Below are 27750 nucleotides of genomic sequence, written 5' to 3'. Positions count from 1 at the left end.
AAGGTCTTTGATGAAGAATAACATATCGGAAAAGTAATGGTTCAAATTATTTTCAATGTTTTAAAATTTTTTCACAAGCCCCAAAACCAGATTTATGCACGACTTTCAGGGAGCATCCACAGCATCACAAATGAATGGTCCTCAAAATGTTATCCATAAGCGAAAAAACGTGACTAAAATCCACCTGGCTGCTACAAGGCCTCTGTTCTATCCCAGGTTAATACAGTGAAACATTTAGGACTACTCCAGGATAAACCGATTCAAACGAAATGTCACCAAATTGTTACAAATGCAACTTTGTCCTATGAGAATGAGGGTGAACGAGTTTAAACTGCTCCAGACCGTCTGTGGCCTCCTGGACCATGAGGGTCACCTGGTGCAGCAACCCGTGTAATCTCCAAAATAGAGGGGAAAATAGTGTCTCCACAAGGCACAGACAGACCCAGGGAAAATAAAGAACTGTCTGACACAAACCCAACTACAGTTTATTCTCTGCTTGCTCCTTTTCCGAGTTTCGTTTTGAACCTAATTGCTTTTTCTGGACGATGCAGAACAAAAAATCTTTGAAAAGAGAAACAAAAGATGAGCATACAAAGTGGAACAGGCAGCAAAGCAAGCCGTTCTGTTTGGGTTTCCAAAGCTGTGCGTAAAACGTACTTCTCGTGGATAATGTTGTTTTAAAATGTGACCACCATGAAGAACAGATTTTAGATGAAGAAAACAAGTTGAAATTAGTTCTTGCTCGTTAAGTTTTAAGGTTTGGTCAGTTTTTGTACATACATTATGTCCATCATCAACAGCAGAGACTATTCACTGTACTGTTTTTATTTTTATTTATATTTGGGCAGAAAAAGTTTATTCAGATTTGATTGGGTTTAAAAAATAATAATAATTGGATATATTTCTGCTTTCTATATAATAATGAAGAATGGATAGAGTCTGTTTTAAAGGATACATATTATTTTTTCTGCTACTTGCATTGAACCATAATATAAGTACCTAATTTTACTATTTGTTCACAGTTAATATAAAACGGCTTCATAGAAACAGGTCCATTGACATCCTATTCAATACTGCAGAACTGATAAGCCATAAAGCACACGTAACAGTCCGCAAAAGATGGTCCCAGTCCCTAGCTCCAACAAATGGAGACTGGCACCAGAAAAGTACTAAAAAAAGGTTCCAACAGTTGGAAAACACCTATCGTGACGTTTCACCATAGCAAGCAGCATTGTCATTTACATGTTTTTATTTTTGAAAGTTGGCTGTTACATTTTAGAACCAACATGTGTCACTCACTTAAAGCTAAGTACAGGATTTGGGCGAGGATAAGGGGTAGGTGAGAACAGGATTTTTGTAAACACTGTTGTAACCAGGTTAAAAGCTCATTAAAGTAGATTTTTTTTGTAACATGTGTCGTTTAAATTTATCTTGTTGGCATTATTATCTATAAGTGATGACCTTGATATTAATTCAGCAAAGACTTTAAAGTACAGAATATTCCTCATTCTATGTATAAAGGAAGAAAGACCAACAACATAACCTGTTTTATATTAGATGTATTTTGAACAAGTGGAGGTTGACTTGAACCATGTAATGTAGAGCCCACCTCCCGGTCTCCTCCCTGCACTTCTCCCTCTCCGCCCTGAACGTAATCAGCTGTGACACGAGACAACACGCTCTGTGTCTGTCAGGACTCTGTGAGTCTTCTGCTGACACTCCTCTGCTGACTCTCCATCTCTTTTCCCTACAAAAAAAATCACAAACTCCTCAAACAACAGCCTCCCTGAACGTCCCCTCACACATCGCTCGCGCTCATGAACATCAAAATGCCATTAGGCCATCCAAAACACCTTGGGTCCCTTGGTCGGGTAGGGCCTTTGCACTTGGAGACCTCAAAGTGCAGGTTCGAGCTCACCACTGGGCCTCTGCTGCAGCCACTGTGAAAAATAAAGCCTAATAAAGAGTCACAGAGGAGGGAAAGTGCAAGGAAGAGAAAGACATTTGACAAAGTACAACAGGGGTGTTGTCTGTGATGTTCAGGTATTCAAATAGGGAAGGACACTGGACACTGCAGGACTTTTTATGTGAAACCTTTTTTATTTATTTATCAATGTTTGAAGGTTTCAATAATTGTATTCATAATTCATTTAATAATATGATGTATGTGTAAAATATGTGTAAAAAGGCCCCAGGTTGCATATAGGTCTGCTACATACATCTGAGTAGTGAATAAAGTCAAGTTTAAAAGGGAAGAGGGGATTTTGGACATCTTATTTAGTATTTGAGAAAACTAGATTACTTATAAGGGCTGTGGTCAACAACAAAAAATCTTGGTTAATTAAAGACATGACCTGTCGATTGATTAGTTGACTAAAAGGCTAATTAAACTCAGCTAATTCATGCATGCCTTGGCTGTTTTGTTGTTCTATATAAATCTTCATAATCTAAATAAAACAATTAGTCAACTAATAACACTTTGCCATCAACATTGCCAACAAAATGTATAAACTATTAGATATTAAAACCTCATTTTCTTTGTTTCCAGGCAAAAATATATGCAAAGAGAGCCAGCTAAAAGGCATTTAGCAGCATTGTCTCTCCTTAAAACAGAGCGGAGACAGTATAAGGAAGGTTGAGGTGGTGCTGCGGACGTTAATGGAGTGATGTCATATGAAACTGCGGCTAGTTAGCAGATGAGGTTCGGCTGATCAAATAAAATGCATTAAGTCCAGGAAATGGATCTTGGAGAAATGGCCATATCTAATGAGGCGAAATGCAAATGAAGGAGGGAAAGAGTCATGAAAACGTTTAAACTCACTATAAAGGAATGATGGAGTGCCGGACAGTGGCCGTCAATCTCCGCACTCATTCCCTTCATGTGAAATTAACAGCAGTCCTAATCATTACATAAAATCTGCTCCGGCCCATTTGTTGATAATTGTGGAGCTTCAGAGTGGGCTCTTTGTCATCAATCACCGCCGCACTAAATTTCCTCTGCTTAGAGAACACACAGAGTAAAAATATAAGTTAGACCAGAATCCTCTTCCCTCCACAAAAATGATCTATAATATTTAGCTGTTTCCAGATGTATTAAACTTGAAACTACTTGATGATTAAGTATCCAGGGGAAAAGTGCTGACCATTTCAGCCATGATGTGACATATTCGGTGCAGTTATTTCAGTACTATACTGAGTTCACAGCAGCGTTAAGCCCACGTTGCAGTAAATCTACTTCTAACATGGATATCATGCTACTTTTTATATTGCAGTGATAAAATGAAAAATCCAATTATTAAAGTCATAAAGTTCCTGTATAAATACATTATTTGTGTGCATTCATCTTCCAAGCTTTTGTATGACAATTAGTGCGGATATTCAATAAGTAATTTCTCGATTTTTGGAGGTTTACTTTATCTGGACCGACAATCCATTTGTTTTCGTTTGGGGCCAAATAGCATCTCTTTTCACTCTGCGGTTGTTTGACATATAAATATAGCATTTGAATGGCTTTAATATCCTCCTAATCAATGTCCAGTGATCTTTTGATGTCCTCAATTCAATATAGGAAGGGTCATCCATGCTGCAGCTTTATAAACACAATAAAGGTAAATGATTACTCTCCAGCGCGGTGTCCAAAAATACGGCCAGTAATGAAGAGAAATGGAGGAGTTTGAGGGGGAGGCCTGTCATGTGTCATTGGCCAACTCCAAGCCCTAAGATTAATCGCGGCAGAGGGGCGGTGTGGCTACGCAGTGGCCAGTCCTGATCGATAAATCCGCCTCCTGCCCCTTCCTCGCTCACTCTACGCTTCACTGTCTCTTTTTCTCCCAAACATACATTGTGAGAACATGTTAAATCAGCATAAGTGGCCGGATGAATTGATGACATTTACAGCCACATTTGTATAGATTACAGACTTTTGACTTCCATACTGCTCCTCTTTAAGAAGTCGACTTAAGAAGATGAACTGTTCTGGCTTTTAGTTGAGTCCATTTGCAAAACCATCAGTTGAACATTACGGAGCCAAATGAAAAAGGGCATAAAATCACCGTCTCTGAGGAGTTACACATGCCCTTTATAGAGTCGACCGGAGTAGTCTGATGGCATTTGCATTCACGTAGCTATAGATATACATTACAAATATAAACCAGATTTGGTCTCTGGTCACTGTGAGGAGAATTTCTGATAATATTCTTCAGGGAGAGCAAATGGGACTTTTGGCTTGGTCTATGAGGAGGGCATAATGCAATAACATTGCATTAAAAGGGTCTTTTTTCCAGCATGGCATTGCTGTGCGCTTGCACTCCTCGTGTGAGCCCGGTGCGCTGTTTGCGGTCACTAATGGGCATCAGAAATTACAGCAGCAGAATTGCGCCCCACGGGGGGACTGGCCTCCTCAGCGGAGCGGAGCACTTAGGCAGTGTCTGGAAGGCTGCAGCCGGAGGAGGGGGCTCAGTGTCACTGGCCTGTCTCATAATTAAATAAACCCTATTCCTTAGCCACTGTTAGGCGAGCCCTCGCCCTGCTCCATCCAGGGCTCCCTGTGGGCGACTAATGCGTGTTGGCCCCAGTGTGCATGTGGGCCGGGCAGTGAGCTGTGCGTCTGCTGGGTGTTGAGCTGGAAGCCCTTTGCCCATCGCCAATATAAAAAGGACAGTGCTCTAGAAGATTCTCCTACTGCAAACAGCTATGGAAAAATAAACGTAGTAAGGTTGAAAAACCCAATAAAACCAAAAGAGCCAAAAAGTAAGTGCAAGATGGAATGTGTATGTTTAAAAGTAAAGTGGTGGCAGAGTTTTAAATGATTCACTTACACAAAATGAGAAATTTAGGCTGGCGCACATTTATAAATTCATGCCTCATATTTGGTGCTTAAGTCTGTAGATTTGGTTCTTCCCTAATCCCTCATTTGAAGTAAATAAAAGTAGTAGAGCTGTCATGGTCAGGTTGTTTTCCTCATCTAGCCTCATGCTTTATAATTATTCATATGAAATGTGCTGCTGTTGATGGGCAACAGTCTTATTTTCTGCTTCAGTCAACAGTGCACATTTGTATTTCTAAATTGCGGAGCGCTTGTTATGTAAGGCAATTTTCTGCCTTCTTAAGAGCCGGATCTCCTGTGCATTAATAAGAGGCTGAGCTGCAGGAACCGACGGTCTGTTCAGGCTAAAACCACACAGCTCCACACCCCTGTCTGCTATTGCACATATACAGCTCTTCTAACGTTGCTAAAGTACAGTACACACAGTTTAGATTTTATCTTTATTCAATGCAAAACAATTCAAGATATTATGAAAATGTTCAAATCTTAGACATTTTGTTAAATGTTCTGTTGCTTGGCAACAGGTTACTATTATTTAACAAAGTATATTGATATAATAATCTTACTATATGATCATAGTATATATCAGTTTAAGCTTGGGTGATGTTGACAATTAATACATTAACATTATCCAAAACAATAATCAGATGATATTTTGCAATTTATCAGAACGGTGCAAACGTGAACAGAAAATTCAAATTTTGCATCTCTAAAACAACAATTTAGATATTATCTTGTGAGAATGCCCCCCTTTAAATTAATTCAATTTGTGTTAACATAATAAAATGCCAACATATATCGTGTACTGTTTCTTCCATAAGACGTAGTAGTAGATAAAGAACCTCACTCTCAGGGAGCCTCTCTAAGCCATCGGCCCTGCATCTGAGCATGTCAATTTAATTCTGATTTAATGCCTTGTGGAACCACGGTGGTCTGTTACACTAAATGGAACAGACATGGAGCTGATCTAGAAAATCAATTAATCAATTTGCGCGGCTCATCTAATACGCATGTTAATATAATGGGAGGAACACCCATGTCCCATAAAGAGAGACGTTTGGAGCCATTTGGACAGTGGTGACTTTAACAGCGCCTGACATAAGTAAAAGTGCAGTGCAGCGGAAAAGCGCGGCACGGAGGCTCTGAAGGGGCCTCAGCTGGAGACAATAGCAAAGATGGGACTTGAAGAGGTGGTGGGATGGAGGGGGGAGGGCTCTGTCTGAAAAGGCCGTTGTGGTTGGCAGCCGCTGACCTTGGTGACGATGGGTTTTCACCAGAGGTTTCTAATGAAGGCTGATTGCCCAGGAATGGTGAGTCCTGGGTGAGGGAGAGAGAGAGGGAGAGAGGAAGCGAGAGAAAGAGAGAGAGAAAGAAAGAGAGAGGCCAGGTAATTGCAGCACTTGTGGCTCTGAGGCCCCTGTGATGTTGGGGTGCAGTGGGGAACAAGAAAGATGTCTTTGGTGGTAAATTGTGGAGCTCTGGGATCGGAGGCAGACCCCTAGGCTGTAATTACCCCTGCGTGTGAGCGGAGGGAGAGTGGACAGGCCCAGTGTGAGGCTCTGACAGCGAGCAAGAGCAAGGAGACGACTGAGATGGGACGAGGGGACAGTCAGACAGCAGGGGCCCGACAAGAAGGACCCCAAAAGCAGTCGGACAGACGCTGGAGCAAGGTCAAGGGCTGTTAGCGAGGACATGACATGAGGGCAATGGGACAGTGCAGGGCCAGTGTAAAGGCGCCAAGCTCCTGCCCTAAAAGACAATGGTTTGGATACTTTTATTATACAATTATTTGTCATTGTATTCAGGCAAATGAAATCGTCCTGACTTGAAACATTTTCTGAGGAACTTTTCCCATTCAAAATAAATTATATTTTGATTTGAATTGAGCTATTGCTATAACAGCTCAGGAAGGAATCCATATGCCCAAAACCCATGAATAGAACTTTTAAAAGGTAGAAACAAAAACATTCTAAATTACAGAACGGAGGCAAAAATAATGTGATTTCAATAGAGACACTTGGAATAACGTCAAAATATGAAAAATCAAGGATGATTTGGCCAATGTAAAGATAGATACATATGAGTGATATCAAAGCCCTGTTAAGGACATTTACTAGTGTAGTTTACATCATTGTATATTTAACAAATAATAGTTATTAATTTTATTCAGATATATTGCACTCACACTCAGTTACAAATTTGAGGCTAGTAAATAGTATTTTTCCCATCCCTTGTAATAGAAAATTACATTATAACGGACTGGCATTAATACAATATTCTTAGTTGTAAATACTTAAAACCATTAGTATTCAGGTCTAATGTTGGTTAATTTTAGAAAATATATTATGGTCCAGTGAAGTTTACCTCCAGTTGCATCCATTCTAGAAATAGCATTTTACAGGATATATAGGCTATAGAGCTCCTGCACATGTCGTCACACTATCCCAGCATGCACCACCAAACTATTCGGTCTTATAACGGTCTTTTTGAGACAGTGTCTAGGATGCAATCTACACAATCTCTTAAAAGCACATTCAGACCAGGTGAGGGTTGATAATGTTTAATCTGATTAGTTTTTAAAATGTATTGTTGGTTTACAGCTTCAAGAAAAACTCCAAAAGTTAAATTTCAGTCCTGACCACAGTTTCGTCCCTGCTGTAATGGCATCAGAAGCTCTAAAGTACAAACATCAGCTCAATGGGCCGAGTGCAAGCTGATGCTGTGGGATAAATTAGAAAGCAATGAAAAGATGACTAGTTATGTAAAGTAGTTTATGAAGAGCCTCTAAGCTTTGTTGTACTCCCTAACGCAACTAGAAAGTACGCAAATAAATCTGTTTGCTATAAAAGTGCATGTCCAATTCTTACAACCATATTTTCTTGTTTTAACGATATTGATGTCCTAAAAATCCCCCAAAATCTTCTACAGGATGAAACATTTACTTCAAAGTAGGGCTGGGTGATAAAAAATGGATATGTCAGTGTTTTTTGGAATATTGTGATAGCGATCGTCAGACAATATTATGTCAAACCAACAGAAATGTGTTAATGTATCAGTTGAAGTTTAATATCAGACAATTAAATTACTGTAAAATTAATCACACAAAAAATGCTTAAATAATTACAATCTTATTTGGAAGTTTTCCATATTTATTCTTAATCAGCTCTCTTTGTTGCATTTTTTTTAACTAGTCAATATTCCTATCTTGCATAATCTTTAAAACAGCAGTCACAATGTGCAACTCCGTCATATGTGCAATTACAGTCGTGATTCATGTTCAATTACTGTGAAATTCATGTGCAATCCATGTGCCGTCGTGACACATATTCATGTGCAATTACTGTCGTGATCACATGCAATGGTATTTATGTATTTATTTATTTTATCTTTATTATTATTTTTCCCCTCCATCCCTTGTTGGGAAATGGAAGGTTTTGTCTATGGGAGTTTTTGTTTATAGGAGATCTTCTACTGAGAGCGTTTTTCAAACTTCCTATTCTTTTCTTCTGTATCTACCTCTGTATCTACCTGCGTTGCATCAATGAAATTTCCCCATGTGGGACAATAAAGGAATATCTTACAATATTATCTAAGTTTTGATTTATTGCCCACCTCCACATACAATTAGATTTGAAATACATTTAAATTCAAATACTATTCCACTTTCTCTTTCTTTTTAAATCTGAAACCATTCCAAGTACCCCCTGGCAACTGCTCAGGTCCCCGTACCCCTGGTTAGGAAACACTGCTACTGCCCGTCCAAGTAAGGACTCGAGCGGGAACATAATGGTACAACAAGAGAATATGCCAGAACTTCCTAATATCTCCTAGTTGTCTGAGCTTAGGGGATGGTGTCGCGGGGTCAAGGAGGGGGGGGTCCTGCCATCCCAACCAGAATAAGAGCCTGGCCTAAGCTCCCGCTGCCACGAATCAGTATGTGCCGCCTCTCCCCTCACTGCCTGGGCTGATGTAACTCACTGGAGTGGCAAATTACACCAGACCTACAGCTGTAGCCCGACATTATGATTAATTTGATCAGTAATTTCTCCTGTTTTTCATTTTAATCGCCGTGACCATTCTGCTGTGGCAGGTCTTTCAGATCTAATTAAGATCAATTCCGGTGTAACAGACTTGGCGAGCGCCTTAACCCCGTCAAATCCCCGAGCTCTCCGGGCGTGGAGAAAAGCCACAAGCTCTAATCAATCAACTCCCAGCGAAATCCTGCGGGCTCCCACAATCAGACCATTAACACACTTAAGCAAATTTCATAATCTGCTGCTGTCTATTTTATTTGTCATCACCGCTGTGGCTATTTCAGGAGGCTGTAGAGCACATTACACTCTACCAGGAGCAGGGAAGACGTGGGCGGGGCGGAGGTTACATTCTCACTTTATTTAAGCTAATTAGTCGCGGTAATCTGACTTTGACCATTGACTCAAGGGGACACGTCTGTTGTGGTATGATCTGCGTACTAATGTGGATATTAATGAGGTAATTAATGAGTGCTGAATGGAACACAGGCGACGTGTCAGACACAGGGGATGTAATGAATGCCAGGGATTTCTCAGTACGAGTTAACAAAGAGTATCACACGAGTCCCGTGAGAACAGAATTACAATAGGACATTAATTGGAACATAATGAGTGTTTGCCTCGCAGTGGCTCGGAGCTGCGTTGGCCGCAAATAGATGAATGGCTGGCTGATTCTGCGCGCTGGAGTTATGAGAAGAAAATGGGATTGTTATCACTGTTATGCTAATTTTATTATTGTAATTATGGCCCGACTTTCTTCCAAAGACCTGTTCCTCTGGGTAAATTATGGAAATACCAAAATACCAACCTGTGTCATTAATTAAAGCTTCCAAAAGGATCATGAGCACAACATTTTCACAAAGCCTAAGAAAGCCAGCAGCTCCACAGTTTTATGAATTAGCTTATTATCGTTTGAGGATGGAGGTGGCGACCAATTTTTACAGATATACAAGAAAAATTAAAACGGCAGATATTTGACGGCAATATTTTGTCCCAGTCTGCGTGTGCTCATGTGTCATTATCAGTTTGTCCATTTTAGTAAAAATGGAACAATTAGGCTAAAATATGTCTGTATGTTTACACAATCATGCCACAAATGAGTGAAAAGTGAATTTGTGATCTTTACGTCAACTTAACATAGATTTGTGGGCCTCCAAGTGAAGCTGAAGTGTTGTGAATTCGAATCCCAACAAACAATTTACAGCATGTCCTCCCTTCTCTCTCATTTCCCATTTCATGCTGTATTTCCTTGTCTAATCAAGCCTAAAATCATTTTTTTTTAAAATAATATTCTAATAATATTCTGCATCTGCAAATATCGGTTATCGGCCATCGCTGCACCCTATCGCACCATCCTTAAGAGTGTACTGTAATAAGGAAAAATAAGGTTTGTCATCTGGAAATATACAACAAGTACTTTGAGTTCTATAGGCCGGTGTACATTTGTGCAGCTCTGACATCTTGCATGGACATACACAAAATGTTTAAGCCTGTTTAACGGTGCCTTTCCTTTAAAACGTTGAAAGGATTTGGGTAATAGTTGTGGATGGACTGAATAAACAGAGTCAGAGCATTAGCAGAGGGTGCACCTGCTGTTTAAATCCTATTGAGAGAGCGAGCTGGGGGCGGTGGCCTGTCCTTGGTGAGGCCCTTCTGTGTGACACTCCACAGCACTGACCCAGAGAGACTAAACCTTTTACGGCCATTCTGCTGGAGCCACACACACAAGCACACATTCCATAATCCCATTTGATAAGGCAATATCTTAATGATACCTGATGTGGCCCTTCATCCCCTCAAAGGTCTGTCCTCAGTCATCATAATCAGTCTGCTGCTTCTTTTAGAGAAGCCAAGCTATTTAGACAAGGGCCTCCGCATCACTCAGGTCTGGCCAGTGTGCGAGGGTCACCTGCGCTTTCAATCAAATGTTTGTGTTTTGTGTTATCTTGCTTTTTAACGTTTTCCACAAGGCGCTAAAGCAGTTTTTACTTGTACAACTATAGCAGGAAGTGGCAGGTGTAGAATGAATGGTTTGAAAAAGATGTGTTTGAATTAGGGGTGGGTGATATCGATACAAATGAATATATCTCCATATTTTTTTGAGTTTTCAGACAATAATATTTGTCAGTCCAACAGAAATGTGTTAAAACATGTCTTTAAATGTATTAGTTCAGGCTTAAATGTCAGATAAGTGAAATTAAATCACAAAACTTTTTACTTTATTTGAAAGTTTAACTAGATTTCATTTCTATTTTCTATCAGCACTTTATGTACCATTTTCTTTTAACTATATATGATATACTGACATTTTGCATATCACATTTTTATCTAAATTCCCATGTATAGACTACCTTTGGTTTGAATATTGCAGGAAAACATTTATCATGCTTTTTCTTTTTTAGTGGGATCATTAATTATGATCTGATCCTGACCTAATATATGTGATGCATATCCCTAACACCCAGCACTCGGTCCGACTGGACAGTGCGGTTGTTGCTAGTAGCCTTTGGAGCCCATTAAAGAAGGGGCTGTTTTTCCTGCTGAGTCTCAGCAGGCCATGACAGGGCCGGAGAGGGCTGCAAGGGAGGAAACAAATAGCCCAACTCATCCTGGCCATAAAGAAGGTTACACCACAACCCAATAAGGGCCTGACGCTGATGAATGTGACCGGGGACAGAAAGGCGACCCTGCCCGGTCTCCTCCAGAAATGAAACCACAGGGATATAAAATAGGTTATTATCGGCACACAATGACAGGCGGACGGACCCAGGCCAAAGATGGACTGATAGACAAAAGCAGGTTGATTAGGAATAGCAGCTAACATAGAAAAATTATAGTAGACATCCCTAGGTGAAAGAACCAGTTTGGAAATCTCCATCAGCATGACGGTTGTAAGGTTGCATGTGCTCAATTATGTCAAAGCTTTCAGGTACGAATACATATTCAAATAGTTTCACACAGACCTGCCAGAGTCCATTTAAATATTTCCACTAGATAGAATACTGACAGTGTATCAAGTGCTGTGTATAATGCGTGAGCACCGCATTTTCTCAAGGTTGACCTGGCTCACATCATATTAAAATCAATTCATGATATAAGTGAAGAATGACTCATATTGAATTGAAAATAAAAAACTACATTTTTAGGTTAAAATGTGTTCTTTGGTGAGTAAAATAACATTTATATGATTTTTGTAGGGTTTTGTACTCCTCTAATTGACTTCAATTTGTAAAGATGTGTGATCTTTCAATATGTTGTATTTTGGCTTTTAAATCAGCCAGTTGGATTAAGTGTTATGTGAATAGAATTCTTTGATAATGTTGGATTCAAAGTCAGATGTGAACACGAACGCGACTTGTGAGGTGGGCAAAGATTTTTTTCTGTATTTGATCTTTTATTTAGTGTAACAGTAGGAATGTCAAGATCATTGGAATCGATCATAGTGATTATTCAGGTCACAAGATAATTTATATAATTAATAGATAAATACTTCTAATTGTAAAGAAAATTGTATCTTGCTGTTTTTATCACATTATCTTTGCATTCATACTTAAGGAATACTAATGTTTTTTTGTTGTTGAATATTTCACTGTTGTTTGATCATGATCTCAATAATCCTGAATTGTTAAATCATGCTGTTTTGTCTCACAATATCCATAACACTAAAACTTGATATCATGACATCCCTGATAGAGTGTGGTACATACCGGCAAAGGCATGGGAGGGGTGACAGGTGATGGCAGGCTGCGGGCGGGGGACTGGTTGGGCCGGTGCGGAGGAGACTGCTGCGGGTGTCCGGTGGAGGAGCATGTGGAGCCCGGGGAGGGGACGGAGGTCTGCTGGCTGGGCGGGGTCATGTGGTGCTGGTGGGGCAGCTGGTTGTGGCTGTGGCTCTGTTGGTGCTGCTGCTGCTGCTGCTGCTGATGCTGCTGCTGGATCTGCTGCAGCTGCTGGAGGTGCTGGAGCTGGGAGTTGAGTGATGAGGTAGCTGTGAATCAAACAGTATCTACATGAATACAGTGCATAGAGAGAAGGACGTTCATTACTCCTGGAATCTCACACCTCGGGCACAGACGTACAGGTGTGGGACGTACAGGGTGAGGGCTGAGCGAGACATGTAAATTGCATAGTGCCACAACAAGGTCCTGCAGGGTTTTTGTCTTGGGACAGAGTCAGTGAATTTAATTTAAGTAGTTAGAGGACAAAGCTATCAAGTCTGACTGACATAATTGCTCTCGCTGGAGCCAAAAATCTTCATTGTCACTTGGAAAGAGTGAGAATCTTTAGTTTAATGGGTGAAAATCTTATAGGAATAAGACATCCATCTAGGCTGCAAGACTTCTGAAATAAACCCATTAACTAATTGGATCCCATAATGGCACACACTTAGAACCTAATTTCTACATTTAAATGCTTGTTAAATTTTATGCCGTTCTAAAAAAAAAAAAAAAGATAAAGCTCAGGCTGAGAACGGTTGAAGACGAGGTTGCATGCAAATTACCCAAAGGAGCCAGAAGTCTGTTCAGGCATCTAAAACAGTGCATCATGGGAGCATGGTATTGAATCCAGAGATTATAACAAATGTTTAAAAAAAAAAAAAAAAAACAGGGTACAAAAGTCCAGTGAAGGTTTTTTAATGTTTTTACAATATTACAGGTGAGCCATGATTCACCATGTTGACAGAAATCATCTTGTAGTAGTAAAACGCAAAAGATGCAGAAAAGCAATGAGTTGTGACGGTCAAAGCTGGGAATTGTGTATTTGGACTGAATGGGATTTTTATCAGTTCACCATGTTTATGAATGTGAATTTACTTCAGGGGAGTTAATACAATGCAAAAGGTGTGTAAATCAAATCAAATCAAATCAATTTATTTTTGTAAGGCCCAAAATCACAACAACAGTTGCCTCTGAGGGCCACAGGGAGAAATGAATCAACAATGTCTGTGGTGGCGATGAAGTCAGACAATGTCTGTGGTGGCGAGGGACGATGTCCCAGGTTCCTCTGTCCTTAGACTCTCCTTCTCGGCCAGGAAAAACTACAAAAAAAAACCTCTTTGGGAAAAAAGCGTAGAAACCTGGAGGAGTTCCAGTGAAGGAGAGATCCGACTCTCACAGATGGACAGACGGACACGAGGGAGACTGGAGCTGGACCCACTCTTCAGGCAGATGAGGGACCGACTGAGGTGAACTGGACCCACTCTTCAGGCAGAAGAGGGACCGACTGAGGTGAACTGGACCCACTCTTCAGGCAGATGAGGGACTGTCGGAGGCGAGCTGGACCCACTCTTCAGGCAGAAGAGGGACCGTCTGAGGCGAGCTGGACCCACTCTTCAGGCAGATGAGGGACCGTCTGAGTCGAGCTGGACCCACTCTTCAGGCAGATGAGGGACCGTCGGAGGCGAGCTGGGCCCACTCTTCAGGCAGTAAATGTTTGACCATCTTTGCTGAAGTTACCCACTGACACGTGATTGACCCGAAAGACTGAGTAACTGATTTGACAGAGCACAAACGTGTCTAGTAAAGTGAACGCAGGAGCGGATATACGTACTGGAGCAATGTGGCTAAATAATGTATGTATAGTTGTCTCATAAAAGATGAATGCGACATCAGGTGAGGCATGTTTTTGATTAGCATGGTCACTCCGAGAGAGGACGGTCACAGATGAAGATTTGATGAAGAACAGCTCTTCCTGCAGTTTCCTCGCTCTTCATGAAACGCAGCAGAAAGCCGCCCGCTGCTCTAGGCCCGTAAACAGCACATTTTTACATTCTTCTACCTCTTGACACATTGACACTGCTTTCACACCCCCACCATGAATTATATATCATCTGAGCCAACGCCAAGAGTCCAATTCTCACTTGAAATGTTGGGGCAAGTTGTCTGGCAAACGCTCAGCCCTTGACAGGACCCGCTCGGTTTCTTTGCAACTTCTCCACGACAAAATGTTGAGCCCTATTTAAAGACGTAATAAAAAGTGGAACAAAGACGGCGAAAACAAAATGAGGAGGCCACAAAATGAGATAGCTGTCAAAAATTATCGAAACCAGGAAAAGATCAAAGACAATTGGAGAATTTCTTCCAGCGCCAGCTATTACACTGAGGAACAAGAAGCACAACAAAGAATATGAGGCAAAAGAAAACAAATACAGAGGGAATATGGAAGAAGCCCCATGTGGCCTTATTATAAGGGCTACACCGCAGGTAACTATATTCTTTAACAGCAGTGCTTTATAAATTCTGTCATCTTGTTAAGACTGTCAGGACCACTGACCCTCCCTTCGACTCTAACTGGGCAACTGGCATTCTGAAGCTCATTCTTTTAACCACAGCTGTCTGATTGCTTTGCTCGAGCACATAATCCAAGCGGCTTGTCTCGGCTAATTGTTTGTGCTCCTTCCTCCAGCAGACACAGGGCTGACGACGAGAGTGGAGCTTCACTTATGATGGAGCGATCCTATACTGCTCATTATATCTCCCTCCGTCTCTATGTTGCCTTTCATATTCACTGGTCCCCGACTGCGATACAAGCACTTCTGCCACTTAGTCACATGCCTGTAGGGCGTGAGGGTCCCAGTATCACTGCTGTCACAGCTCCCCTATGTTAATGTTTATAATGAGCAATAAGACGACGCATCACAGGGGCAAGTCATACAGCTAAAAGATCTGACACAACGTTTTAAGCACCATTTAAACATTTAACAACAATCATGGGAGCTCGTGAAACATCACACCTCCAACCCCATCAGCAGGCTCTCTTCCAGGCTGCTTTGTTCCTTTCCTTAGTGGCACAGAAGAAATCAACTGTTATCTTTGACTGTCCCAGCCCCGGCTCCTGAAGTAGTGAAGGACGAGCTAGACTGATTGTCAGAGGTCGAAAGGCGAGGTCAGAAGCGGCTCATTCGTCAGACAAAATGCTATTTTTGTTTCCTGTGGTTCAGGAGTGAGGGAGGAACCCGTCTGCTCTCTCATTACCTGCTCTATCTAGTCGTATTGCACCCTTTTTCTGGGGCTGGGCTAGAAGGCTTGTTTTCTTTTCATCACGCCACATGTGAGTTTACACCTATGCACTGCAAATCTCATTTCTAAGATACATGACTCTGTACTGCTTTGGTTAGGGCAAAAGTCGCATTTTCTTTTACCCACTTTGTTCCATGATGTGCCACTTTAGGGCCAGCTGAAATAGTCAAAAGTAAATAAACTAACAATGAATATAGAAAGAACCTTGCCACATAAATTACAGTAAAATTATAGGTAACAAAAAGATTGTGCATTACAGCAGTGCCTCATGTTCTGCTATGGTAGTCCATAAAGCACAGTCTCAATTGCCTTTTCAGTGAGTCACACTGATAATTACTCCTCTGGAGGTAATGAGATTTAGACTCTATGAGATCTGGTAATTATGAAGGTGGTCAAAGGAAGGTCATTTGTCCTCAGCAGATTAGATGGAGCACTTCCATACTGATGAAGTGGATAGCATCACTGCAGCGGCCTGGCCCACTGCTAACCTCCATCAGCACTGGACACTCATCACACCATAAGAAGCGCAGACTCTCACATTAACTGTGATTAGAACTGCTCATGTCAGCTGGATTTCACATTCAATTCACTGAACAAATGTTTCACTTTTCCATCAGTTTATCTACTGTTATTTTGTTTTGTCGCAAGAGTATCATTATAGGATCACCAACAAACGTCTACTTTTATATTAAACCACAGAATAGGATTACATAAGATTATGCATGTTCTTAATGGTTTGGTAACTGTGTGGAACTGACATAGGATGACAAATAAAATAATTGTACAAACAGGATCTTATGTGCCAATGAATAAAAACATGACTCCGAGCGCAGCAGGCAGTGTGAGTGTCTCAGTGATGCTGCAGGAGCAGGACTGGGATAGCGCAGGAAATACAGGCAGTTAAGGATTGAGAGGAGTAGCGCAGCCACAGGATTTGAGCGTAAACCACATTGCTTGTAGGGATCCAGAGATAATGCTTTTACTTTGTGATGCAAGGCAATATCAAGCTGCGTTGTAGAATTCACACTCGGGGGGAAGCATTTCAAAGAATCAAATCCTCTCCATGGAGATGTAACACATACGAGAAAATCCCTGTATACTCCATAATGTTGTCCTTTTGGTGCTGCTTACGCTATCTTACTGAATTCCAAAGTGTGGTCCAGAGACCTCGAGAGGGGCCATTTCTTTTGTATTTATATGTATGAACTATATGAGCAAACTGTGGTGATTGTGTAATAGATCTATCAGAAACATTGAAGTTTAGAATGGTCTAATGAAGGTTTTACAATCCCCAAAGATTTAATTATGCATATTATTAACTGATTGATTAATGAATTAATGAATTGATTAATTCATGATTATAAATACATTTTCATCAAAAGATTAAACATTTTCATTCTTTATTAAATAGAGGCCACATGGTGGTTGGGTGGTTGGATTTTCTCAGACAAATAAAGCACCTTAGTTTGTTATTGAATAGGCAAATTAAATTCAAAGCTTCCACTTTGAGAATCAGCATGGCTTACGCTAAGCAGTAGAGTCTGTCTCACTTATGAGGCCTCAGTGGAGAGCCCCGTCTGGGGTCCCTGACACCGGCCCTTGAGAGTCGTATGGAGTCAGCTGGACAGCGCTCCCTGAAGCTTGTCTGCCAGGTAGTACACAGCGGCTTATTACAGCGTGTCCACGATCCCATCGTGTCGTCAGACCAAAGCAGAGGCCACGAGTAAAAGCCTCATGCAAAATTTATGTTCATGCGGCTGTTTCAGGGGGTGGAAAAATCAATATTGCGGACTGATGCTCGCAGATGACTGAGTGCTCTCTGACTGACAGTAAAAGCTCAAAGAGGCTGAGGGGCTACATTTACTGTTCTAGAAATGGACTCGTATAGAGTTGCCGAAGTGGAGTTCACCTTAAATTTGAATATTACTGAAGATTATTTGGGGAATTAAAGAATAGGTCATTATAAACAAATACATTTGTGGAAATTTTTGCAACTATTGCAAATGATCAACCGCTACAAGAATCTGGCCACAACATAGAGTTCTTGTTCTACAAGAGAAGCTCAGAGTAGAGCCGCTGGTCCAGATTGAGCGATGCCTCCCTTGAGAGTTGTTGGCATGCCTCCCCTGGGGCACTGTCTTTTGGCTGCTCAGGGAATGAGTCAGGATTCTCCCAGAGTAGTGTGACTCAGATTCAAGTTACACTCGGACTCGAGGTTTGCAACTCGAGAAGTTTTTCATGCAATTATGAAAGCGAGATCATCTCCCCCGGATCTTCTGCCCTTCTTCTGCAGACACAGGAATGTCATCATTTAGAACAAAACAAAACTTCTCTCACCTCGGATTAACTGAGTTTTGTGCTTTGCTCATTGATTCTGGATAAATCCACAAAGTTTTTCTGTCCCCTGTGATATTTTTTCCCTTTCATTAAGCTGCCATGTTTGTTTTGATACAGACAGATCATGACTGTGTCTCAGATTGGCTTCTCCACCTATAAATTACGCCATCTCAACTCGGGGAGGTCAAATGGTGACATATTGTAAGTCATCGTATTGTAAGTATTTTTGGCTGGCTAGGCAATTACTACAATCAAAACAAAAAGGAACAAAAGGAACCAGATAATATTTTTCTGCACTAAATAAGTAGGCCTACAACATGCTACATAAGTACTCAAACAAGAAATTCAATGTACAGCTTGTAATCAATTTATTGCCAAGAGGCTACAGCTCGCACTTTCTGTAATTATTTATCAGGGCGCAGAAGAGTCTAGCAGAGACATACAGAGGACACGACATGTACAAAAGGCCAACTACAGGCAAAATGGAGCATGGAGTAAGAGTGAGTAACAATTTAGAAACAAGAAGTGGTCACAAGTATAGTAGGGTAGATTTTCTGCTGGGGATAATTTTTATGTTTTGTGCAGTTTCTGAAAGTTTCTGATTTGTCCCATGATTATTCTCAAATAATATATTTGCCAAAACAATTTGTATCACATTTTTGAAGAATACATAATTGTATGTTTCATTTATTTATTTTCAAGTGTCTATTCATCAGGACAATGTACAATTTGTAGAAACTGGGACTTGGACTTTCAGTAAAAGACTTGTGCACATCTCTGGCTGGAGGAAATGTCTGGGGTGGGTGAAGTCCCATAGAAAGCTACTGCTGTGAGAAGATAATCATAAGAGAATGGAAACACATTTTATTTGGAAATGTATTCTGCTTAATGTTCAGTAAATTAGGTTATATAGAATGTTATTTATTGAATGTACTTTGTGTTTGCGATGACAAGTTGCAGAACAGAACAATAGTGGACACTTTTGACACCAAAAGACAACAGAAGATAGAAAAAAGTTGTATTTTATTTCTGCAAGCCGCAAAATATGACTTCATTATTGTTTTTATTATTATAGAATGATTGCAGAATAATCAAAAGGCAATGTGGGTCTGAGGAGGACATCTTAAGGCTTTTGTTCTGCGCTGCTTGGTTTACATATGCTTTTGATAGCGCGCCGCTTACCCACAGCGCATTTGGAGAAGAATGTGAGAAGAGAGCAAAAAAGAAAAGTGTGAAAAAAGAAATTCAGTGGGATGAAATAAGCCCAAACAATGGGATTTGCTTTCCATTCTTGTGCCTCCATCTTGTGTCTTTAATTATTCCCTTTGGTTGTGTGAGGGAGCGTGTAAGCACTTTCACACACCACAACATGCCCAGCAGCACAACTGTCTGCCTCAGTGATGTGGAGACTTCTGAGTGACACCAGCCTCTTGTGATTATCAATGCTGTTTAATACAACACAAGGCAGCCACTATGATTGAGGGGGATTTCTTTTTTCAAAATGCATGTATTCAAAATGCAACGGAATGGAATTATGTGGAACACGAGTGGTGGAGATGCACTTTACCCACTACTACATAAACAATATGCACAGCGCGAAATGAAGCCTAATGTTTTGTAGACATGAAGAGCGTGTATTTGATAACAAGAAGCAAGCGCATTTTGTACACAGCGTTAAATGGAGCCTCAGCTGATCCTGGAGGGATCCTTTGTGCCGGTTTAGTAGTTTCTTCCTGAATCGCATATGAGATATTTGAGAGCCCAGAACGATGTATGATGAATGAAGTACCATGCTACTTATACGCTTATCGTGCTCACTGACTAGCAACAGGTTCAGCAAAGGGCAGCGGCAGTAAATGAAATTCCACATCCGGACAATATATCATCAAAAGAAATGTATGCACCCCCGAAACTTGCGAGGCTTCTTCAAATGCGGACAAGGTGCCTGACGGGGGCTGGGGATGGGCTGGAGGGGGAGAGGAAATACAAGGGAGGAGGGACTTTTTTTTTTTTTTTCATTGGTTGGCTGAGTAGCAAGCAAGAAGGAGCAGCAGCAGATTTTGTTGAATCAGTTCTATTTTCATACCGGCTGATCTGTGTCTTTTAACCATTTCACTGCCACTGGAAAATGGAAGTACCAGGGCTAATTTCACAGTGAGGGCTCGCTGAACAAAACCCCCCACCTTTTGTGAAACGTCTACTATGTCATTGTGAATTATGGAAGTGTAATGCAGGCATGAGCCTTGTGTACACGGGATGAATGAGGGGATATGTCCAGGAAAGCAATCACTGAATTTTTATTACAATTTTATCTCTGCAGCCTATAAATAGACAGGATGTATGTGTGATAAGATGGGCTTTTTTTTTCTTTTCTTTTTTTAAAATAATTGTGTCTTTCTATAACTTTTGTTTAGATGTATGGACATGACTTTATTTGTATTATTTTGTATTATTTCTTGTAATATAATGAAGTGTGAATGTTATTATGGTAGTCTGTTTAATATAATAATATAGTTTACTGCTGTTTATAAAAATAAAAAAAAAATCACAACAATATCAATAATAAAAATATAAATCATGTGTGATATTTCATGTGGAAAACTGAATATTTCTTAAAGTTATTCTGGAAATATTTGATACTTTTGCAAAAAAAATTAAAAGGCAGTAACGTGAGTCTTTCTTTGACAGAAAAAGGTACTTGGGTTTTCTGTAGATGTGTAAGTAACAGATATGTGCCTCCAAACACCATCCAGCCCTGATGCCACAGGAGGCTGTGATGTGCCTACTGTTAGTCCAGAAATAGCAGCCGTGGGACTGACACACTCCTCAAGCCTCCTGCGGGACCTTTTAAGCTTCACTGATACTGATAAAAGCCCCACAAATCGGGCCCCATGATACCAGGGCCATTAATTAAGGTAATTAGGCCCTGGTCAGCGATTAGTAACCACAGATAGCTTTTAGCAGTGGCTAGGACGTCCCGGTTGGTCAGGGGTTTGGTTCCACCCCATCTGCTGACAAATGCCACCGCAGGCTCTTTGGTTTCACAGACAGGGAACCGGAGAGCAGTGTTTAAGAATGACCTCTGTGGTCCGACTGGCTCCCACTCTCCCACTACAGCGCGCACCATTGTTTGTTCATCTCACTTGTGCCTTTATTTCTCCTTCAAACACGGAACAAGCCGCTCTATGAAAATCCATACATGTTGTACAGAGGAATAGTGGGAGAGGATGCGTTCACTGCACAGGCTATCGATCAAAATTAGAACATCTGTGCTGAGTGTAAGTAGTATTGATTACAGCATAATGCTACATTGATTTGCTTGTATTATTAAGTCCATGATAGATCAATATTAATGCATTTGCTTGCATCAGAATTCTGAACACACTTGTACAAATAATGGAGTAAATATAATGAAGCTATTTTATGAGGATTTTACATATTAAAGGACCAACTACGTAGCTGTTTTCATGTTTTAAGAAAGTGTAAAGTGCAGCAAGAGACATGTGCCACAAAGTGGTAAAGGTGTGTGATACATGGCTCCAAAAACAGAAGAGACACATAAAACAGGCAGAATACACATTATCAATTTCAGAGCAAAGACTGCAATAACTCTTATGATCGGGCAAAGGGAAATGAAGGATGCAGCTGTGCTTCCATACACAATTGCACTTTGAGGAAATCGGTGATAACACCATTTTCATTCCAGTTCAGTCCCATAAAATTACCATTAACATTACACCTCAAGCAGAACACAGATAAATGTAAAATGTCACCCAGTCTTCCCAGGCGGGGATTCCAGTTCCACAAGATTACCATCTCTGTCTGCTCCCTCCCAATGCACCTTGTCTAATATTTCATTTACAACATTTCATAAGTTCATTTTCCCCTCACTGACCATGTAAATCACAGATCAATTTTCATTTAAAATGCTTGACTACAGATTGTTGCTGAAAGCCTTTGAATTGCACCTTGCCAATACGACAGACCTTTAGCGAATCTTTTGGAAACCTCTTTTAAAAAAAAGTGAGATGTAATTTCAACAAAACAACCTTGGGCCAAGTGGTCAAGGCATTTACCGGAAACATAGCCACAAGTGTGGAAATATCAGAAAAACAAAAGGGTGGAACAATCTATAATATATCAGGTGGAATTGGCTGATTACAGTTGTTAGTATTAGCTTGTAATTTTCCCACAGGAATGTTAAAGTGTACCTAGAATAGTCGTATTTAACAGAATATATATTTAACAATAATTGATTAATTTTTTTATTTTTTTTATTTCAATGATATATTCATGTATACTATTGTGAGATGGAAGGGCTCAAAAATAAAACATTTATCTTGAACTAGATAATAGGGCTATACGATCTGGGAAAAAATATCTTAATGCGATTTATGTTTTTATTAATGGGATTTTGTTCAAAGTTGACACGTCCAGAAGAATTGACAAAAAGACTGACATTGGCTTATGTCAGCTGACTAACTAATAAAGGAATAATATGTATTTCAGAACAGGTTTGCACAGATAAATATTTTAGAGTTTGCAATTATTTTATACTGAATATGACAGGATTGCTAATTGTGTTGATTCAAATTGTAATTTCTATTTGATTTCCATTAATCTTGCAGTCCTATGGGTAAAATTAAATTATCTGAGAATGTTTGCTTGCTAACATTTGTGTCAAAGTGTAATGTGAGGGGATTGTGTGCTTGTAGCAGTTTGCCAAAAGCCTCTGTCAGTGTTTACCAGCGAGGGCAAATGTTAGGGTTCGCTGTGGAGGAGCAGACACAGCCACATCTGATTAACAATTTGATTGTCCTCCTCCGCAGCTTCATAAAGACTTTCCCTCCCTCTGTTTTCTTCTCTTTCTATTTCGGGCCCTGGCACTGTGCTGTCCTGTGGCATGGCTGAGCAGGAGTGACACTGCCACCATCCACAGAAGCAAAACACAAGAGCCAGAGGGCGGAGACAACAGTACTACACTGTCTCACTACACAAAAGCATTACAGATTTGCATTTACAATACACATATGGATAGTTTTGTGCAATTACCAGGTATATGTAACTTGAATTCGAAACAAATCATTAACGTGTCTTCAAAAGTGAAACATCAGGGGGTAAATTTCCCTCACATCTCTTCAAAAGACACCCAAAAGGGACTATGTGATCATCTGTGTACAGCAGACCCAGGGTGCAAATTTGTATTTTCTGATTTGAACTCTCTCAGCGCAGCTTTGTACATTATGCCTGCTGATTATTTCCCCCGCTGCTGAAATGTCACAAAGGCAGTATCCCTGCACGTTTCTGAGCTGCTTATTGAAGACAAACAATAAACCAGTGGCAGATATCAATGGCAGAGATGAGAACCCGGTGCTGTATCTGCTGGGACTGCCTGGAACCTGTCTGTGGCTGCGCTTCATCTCCAGAAGCACCTCTCACTCTCAATTATTTGGCTGCTGTCACAACAAATCAATCAAATTACTGCTTCAGGACTGTGTGCAGCTGCTCCGATTGCACCGCTAGTTGCATTAGCTTTGAAATGTATGAGGTCTACATTTTATCACTCCTATTTATTTAATGCGGCTCTCCCCTCTTCGCGTCATCTTACAACCTCAGCAAAGTGAAATCATTAGAAAATAACCACACCAATTGAAAACACTACACACATTCATGTGTGTGTGTGCTACGACTACATAATATTTATTACTATACAATACAAATATTTGAATCTATCTTCTTGATCTGGCTGCAGAGGCACAAGGCTTCCCCAGAGCAGACAGGGGTTAAGTCAGTGGGCTGCCCCGGTGAGCTCACCTCTTAAAGGAGCAGCAGTCAGCTGAGGCGGAAGCAATAGAGTCTGACATGTCTAACTAGTGTGGAAACATTTGCCTCTTCCCCCAGGAGCCCACCCTTTGGTGCTGTAATGAGCACCGTGATTTCCCTAATGTGTACCATTCCAACAGCCGCAAACTGCAAACGACAACACTGAGCGCTTCCCTCAAACGCAGACGCGCCTTTGATTGGCACTGACAGCGGGCTCATTACTGCAGGTGAGTGGGAGCCGACCTTTATCAGGAAGCTTGAGTGCTGTTTTGTGTTTCCTGTGGACGAGTACAGAGGAACAATGCTTTCCCCTCACCATTAGAAGTTGGCTCTCTGATGTGATGCGCTGCTTGGATTTCAGCTCACAGCAAATAAGATGGGATGTCCTTATTAATGAAAAAGAGCAGCTGTAAACTAGCTTCTTGCATTACTCAGAGAGACGCAGAGAAGATGGGTAGACACATGAGACTTTGTTCAGCCTCCTCCTCTTGAGCATCACACGGCTTTGATACTACAGCTGCTTTTACAAAGTACGTAATCATGTGCTGCTTGTTATGAACAGATTAAAACAACAGTAACTCAAACAAACAGAGGAGCTGTTTTGTCAGCATCAGTCACACACACTTACACTTGAACAGTGGAAATCACATATACCGGTAATATTAAATTCATACCAAGCGTCACATTTATAGACCTCTAGCATGACCCAACCTACTTTTTGTCTCTGTGAAGTCAGCTAGAATTGTGTGCACTCTGTCACTAAAGATAACTTTCTCCCTTGCTTAGTTTCATTGGGAATTTGTTTTTACTGCATGTTTGCGAGCATAAATCATTCTGACAAATAACCAGTTACACTGGAGCCTGTGTTTACTGAGTCTGCCTCAAGATGCTGCTCAGTTTTATTTAAGCAACCGCTCCGACTTTACAGCACAACCCCATTACAGTGATAGTTATTCATCACAGTCGGCGTACTGCCCCGCTGAAGCTCACAGCTCTTCCATAATGTCAACAAGAGAGTTAGCTTTGATTAGCATGGCTGCTTTGCTTCTGAAAGATTAAATATACTTACATGTATTTATTTATTTAACAGGAATACATGTGTTAGATTTATTATGTTAATATTGTACTGTATTTTCTAATATAACTTAAGTAAACCTGTGGCTGGTGTTCATGTAGAAAATTCATTACTCCATTCTCCAACAGCCTCTGCCTGAGACAAACAGCCTTATTAGAGGCTCATTAGCCGCCACATTACATTTAAATACAACCACTGGCAAGACCCATCGTGTAGTCTCATTACTGTTTCTCACAGTTGTCTTGTCTGATCTGACACTAATTAGCTGGCAGCGTGGTGCTCCTGAGGAGGAGGAGGAGCTGACAGGGTGCCTGTATTATATGTGTGATTAATCGGGCTGAGCTGGGGGCCAGCGGCCCGTACAGGGGTGCGGGGGCAGAGGCCAGAGCTGCACTTGTCTGACAGAGGTGCTGCGCCAGCAGGCCTCATTCACTGGAGCCATGATGAGCTCGGACAGGGCAGCGTGGAGGAGCGCCGCGTGGCCAGAGGGGCCTGGACACAGTCAAGACATTTAGCTTCACTCCTGACTTGTGTCACTTTCTCTCCACCGAGGTCCCTTCAATGCATCCCCTTCAGATAAGAGGATGTGCGAACAGGCAGTCTGTCAGTCCACACACTTTAAAAAGATCTGCCACGGAGGCATTTCTTTGCACATTTTTCTCACTATCTGGAATAGAGGAGCTTTATCAGGAGTTGAGGTCCAGAATGGTACTGGGGTAATGAGAATAACTTGGAGCTGTTAGTTATGTTGCTCTGACACTCAGCAGTGTGTTTGTGGATGGCTTCATCAGATGACTGAGGCCCATGGCTTGTCCCTGATGCACCAAAGGAGGACCTGCTGAAGTGAGAGTCAGACAGGCCTGCTGGGCCCATTACTGCTCACTACTGACGGATACATTGAGGGGTTTCACTAGATAGAAGTGGGTTTATTAAAAGCTCTGCCCATAGCGATGGCTGCTGTTATTTATGCATGTTTGTGTCCATTAGGCTTCTACCTCCACATTTCCTCACTCAAGGCATCTGTCTATCTATTTCCACATGAGGGTACCTTCCCTGCACTTTGCACAGTACTGGCATTATTGTAATATCCATCCCCAAAACACACTACTTTACATCTTTACATTAGAGCATCTCTCTCATTAAAGATTCATGACAGACGTTTTTTGCATCTGTCCTTCAATCTAATGGTATAAGAGAGACAATGTTTTAAACATTAAAATGAAAACCATTTACAACTATGATCAAAAGAGAACACTTGCACATTAAAGTTTAAAGAAGCATCAGTACAGCCCTGTGGATGGACAGATGAGGTGGAAAGGAGATAAAAAGTAAAGTACAGGGCACTCTTATGCACACGAGAGGCAGAAAGTGCTTTTGCGCTGCAAAACGTTGACCTGTAATTAATATGGTTATTCCTTCAGGCAATGTGAAGATGGCAGCTTTTTGGGATGCAACCCTTAGAGGAATCTTACCTGGTCAGGAGGAGCTTTGTAAAGCATTTCAGAAAAACAACATAATGAAAAAGGTTTCTACAAAAAAATAACTTTAAACCATTGATTTCTTGCTTTGTATTAAAGTAAGCTGATTTATAAAAACACAAGGAATTGAAATGAACACAGAGTTTGCAGTTGTTACGATGTATAAATGTGAACATGTACAGCAGTTTGAATGTGCCTCACATGTGTGAGTGGAGGGATAGTACCTTGCAGGTTTTGGAGGGGCAGGCTCATGATGCCTCCTGCGGCGGCCGCAGCCACCAGGCTCTGAATATTGGCTGTCGGCAGAGACAGGACCAGGCCCTGCTGGCTGCCCAGGTGTCCGCCTGCGCTGAATGGGATGAGGATGGGCTGATTCATGCCTGGAGCTGCCCCAGACATTACACCACCTACTGCGTTGGCCAACTGCTGCGCCATCAGGAGTGACTGTGGACACAGGGAAATACATATTATGAAAAAGGATACACATTCAGAAAGAGATTTGTATTGTAGGTTTTAGTTGAATTCTATCAATAGCAGTCAGACATAGTCTGACATCTGGATAAGTCTGAGCTAAAAGGTACTGTATGTAATGTGTACTTTTTTGGGCAATACAGCTCTTGAATGTGTAATAACATACACTTGTATCGTTCATTACATTTTGCATATTGAGTTCTGTTAAGATGAGATAAGATAAGATAACCTTTATTTGTCCCACAATGGGGAAATTTCAGTGTTGCAACACAGATTAGGCACAGAAGTATAATAATAAAAACAGATAACTTAAAAATAACTCTTAGAATCTTAATAATAATAACACTCTTATTTACAGCTGTTATATGGACAGAAGATAATGCACCATGATGATTGACATTATGTCACATTATTGCACTTGATTATGAAGCTGAATGACACATGTTCAGAGCTAACAGTGTTTTATTGAGTCTGACAGCAGCAGGAAGGAAAGACCTGTGAAACGTCTCCTTCACACAGCGAGGGTGGATCAGTCTGTGACTGAAGCTGCTCTCCAGAAAGGACAGTGTCCTGCAGGGGGCGACACTCATGGTCCAGCACAGACATGAGTTTAGCCAGGACCCTTTAGGCAGTCTGATGAGTTGTAGAATACTATTACTTAGTTTGTTTTTCAGTAAAAAAAACACAGATG

The 27750-nt window shown here is 41.0% G+C and overlaps 1 protein-coding gene across 6 annotated transcripts in view; it reads right to left on the bottom strand.

Annotated features, from left to right (window-relative positions):
* Positions 1–27750, bottom strand: part of pou6f2 (POU class 6 homeobox 2) — a 66928-nt gene that overhangs the window by 19773 nt on the left and 19405 nt on the right. For all 6 annotated transcript variants that reach the window (XM_072451029.1, XM_072451032.1, XM_072451030.1 and 3 more), the window contains 2 exons: positions 26813–27032; positions 12564–12844 (listed from right to left, as the gene is read on the bottom strand). In XM_072451029.1, the coding sequence (XP_072307130.1) occupies positions 12564–12844; positions 26813–27032 (501 nt within the window). The remainder of the gene's footprint in view (positions 1–12563; positions 12845–26812; positions 27033–27750) is intronic.

Source organism: Eucyclogobius newberryi, unplaced genomic scaffold (genome assembly GCF_026437365.1).
Source record: "Eucyclogobius newberryi isolate DKJ021-1_F unplaced genomic scaffold, fEucNew1.0.hap1 SCAF_18, whole genome shotgun sequence".
Taxonomy (NCBI): Eukaryota; Metazoa; Chordata; class Actinopteri; order Gobiiformes; family Gobiidae; genus Eucyclogobius; species Eucyclogobius newberryi.
This window is presented reverse-complemented; position numbering and strand designations above follow the sequence as displayed.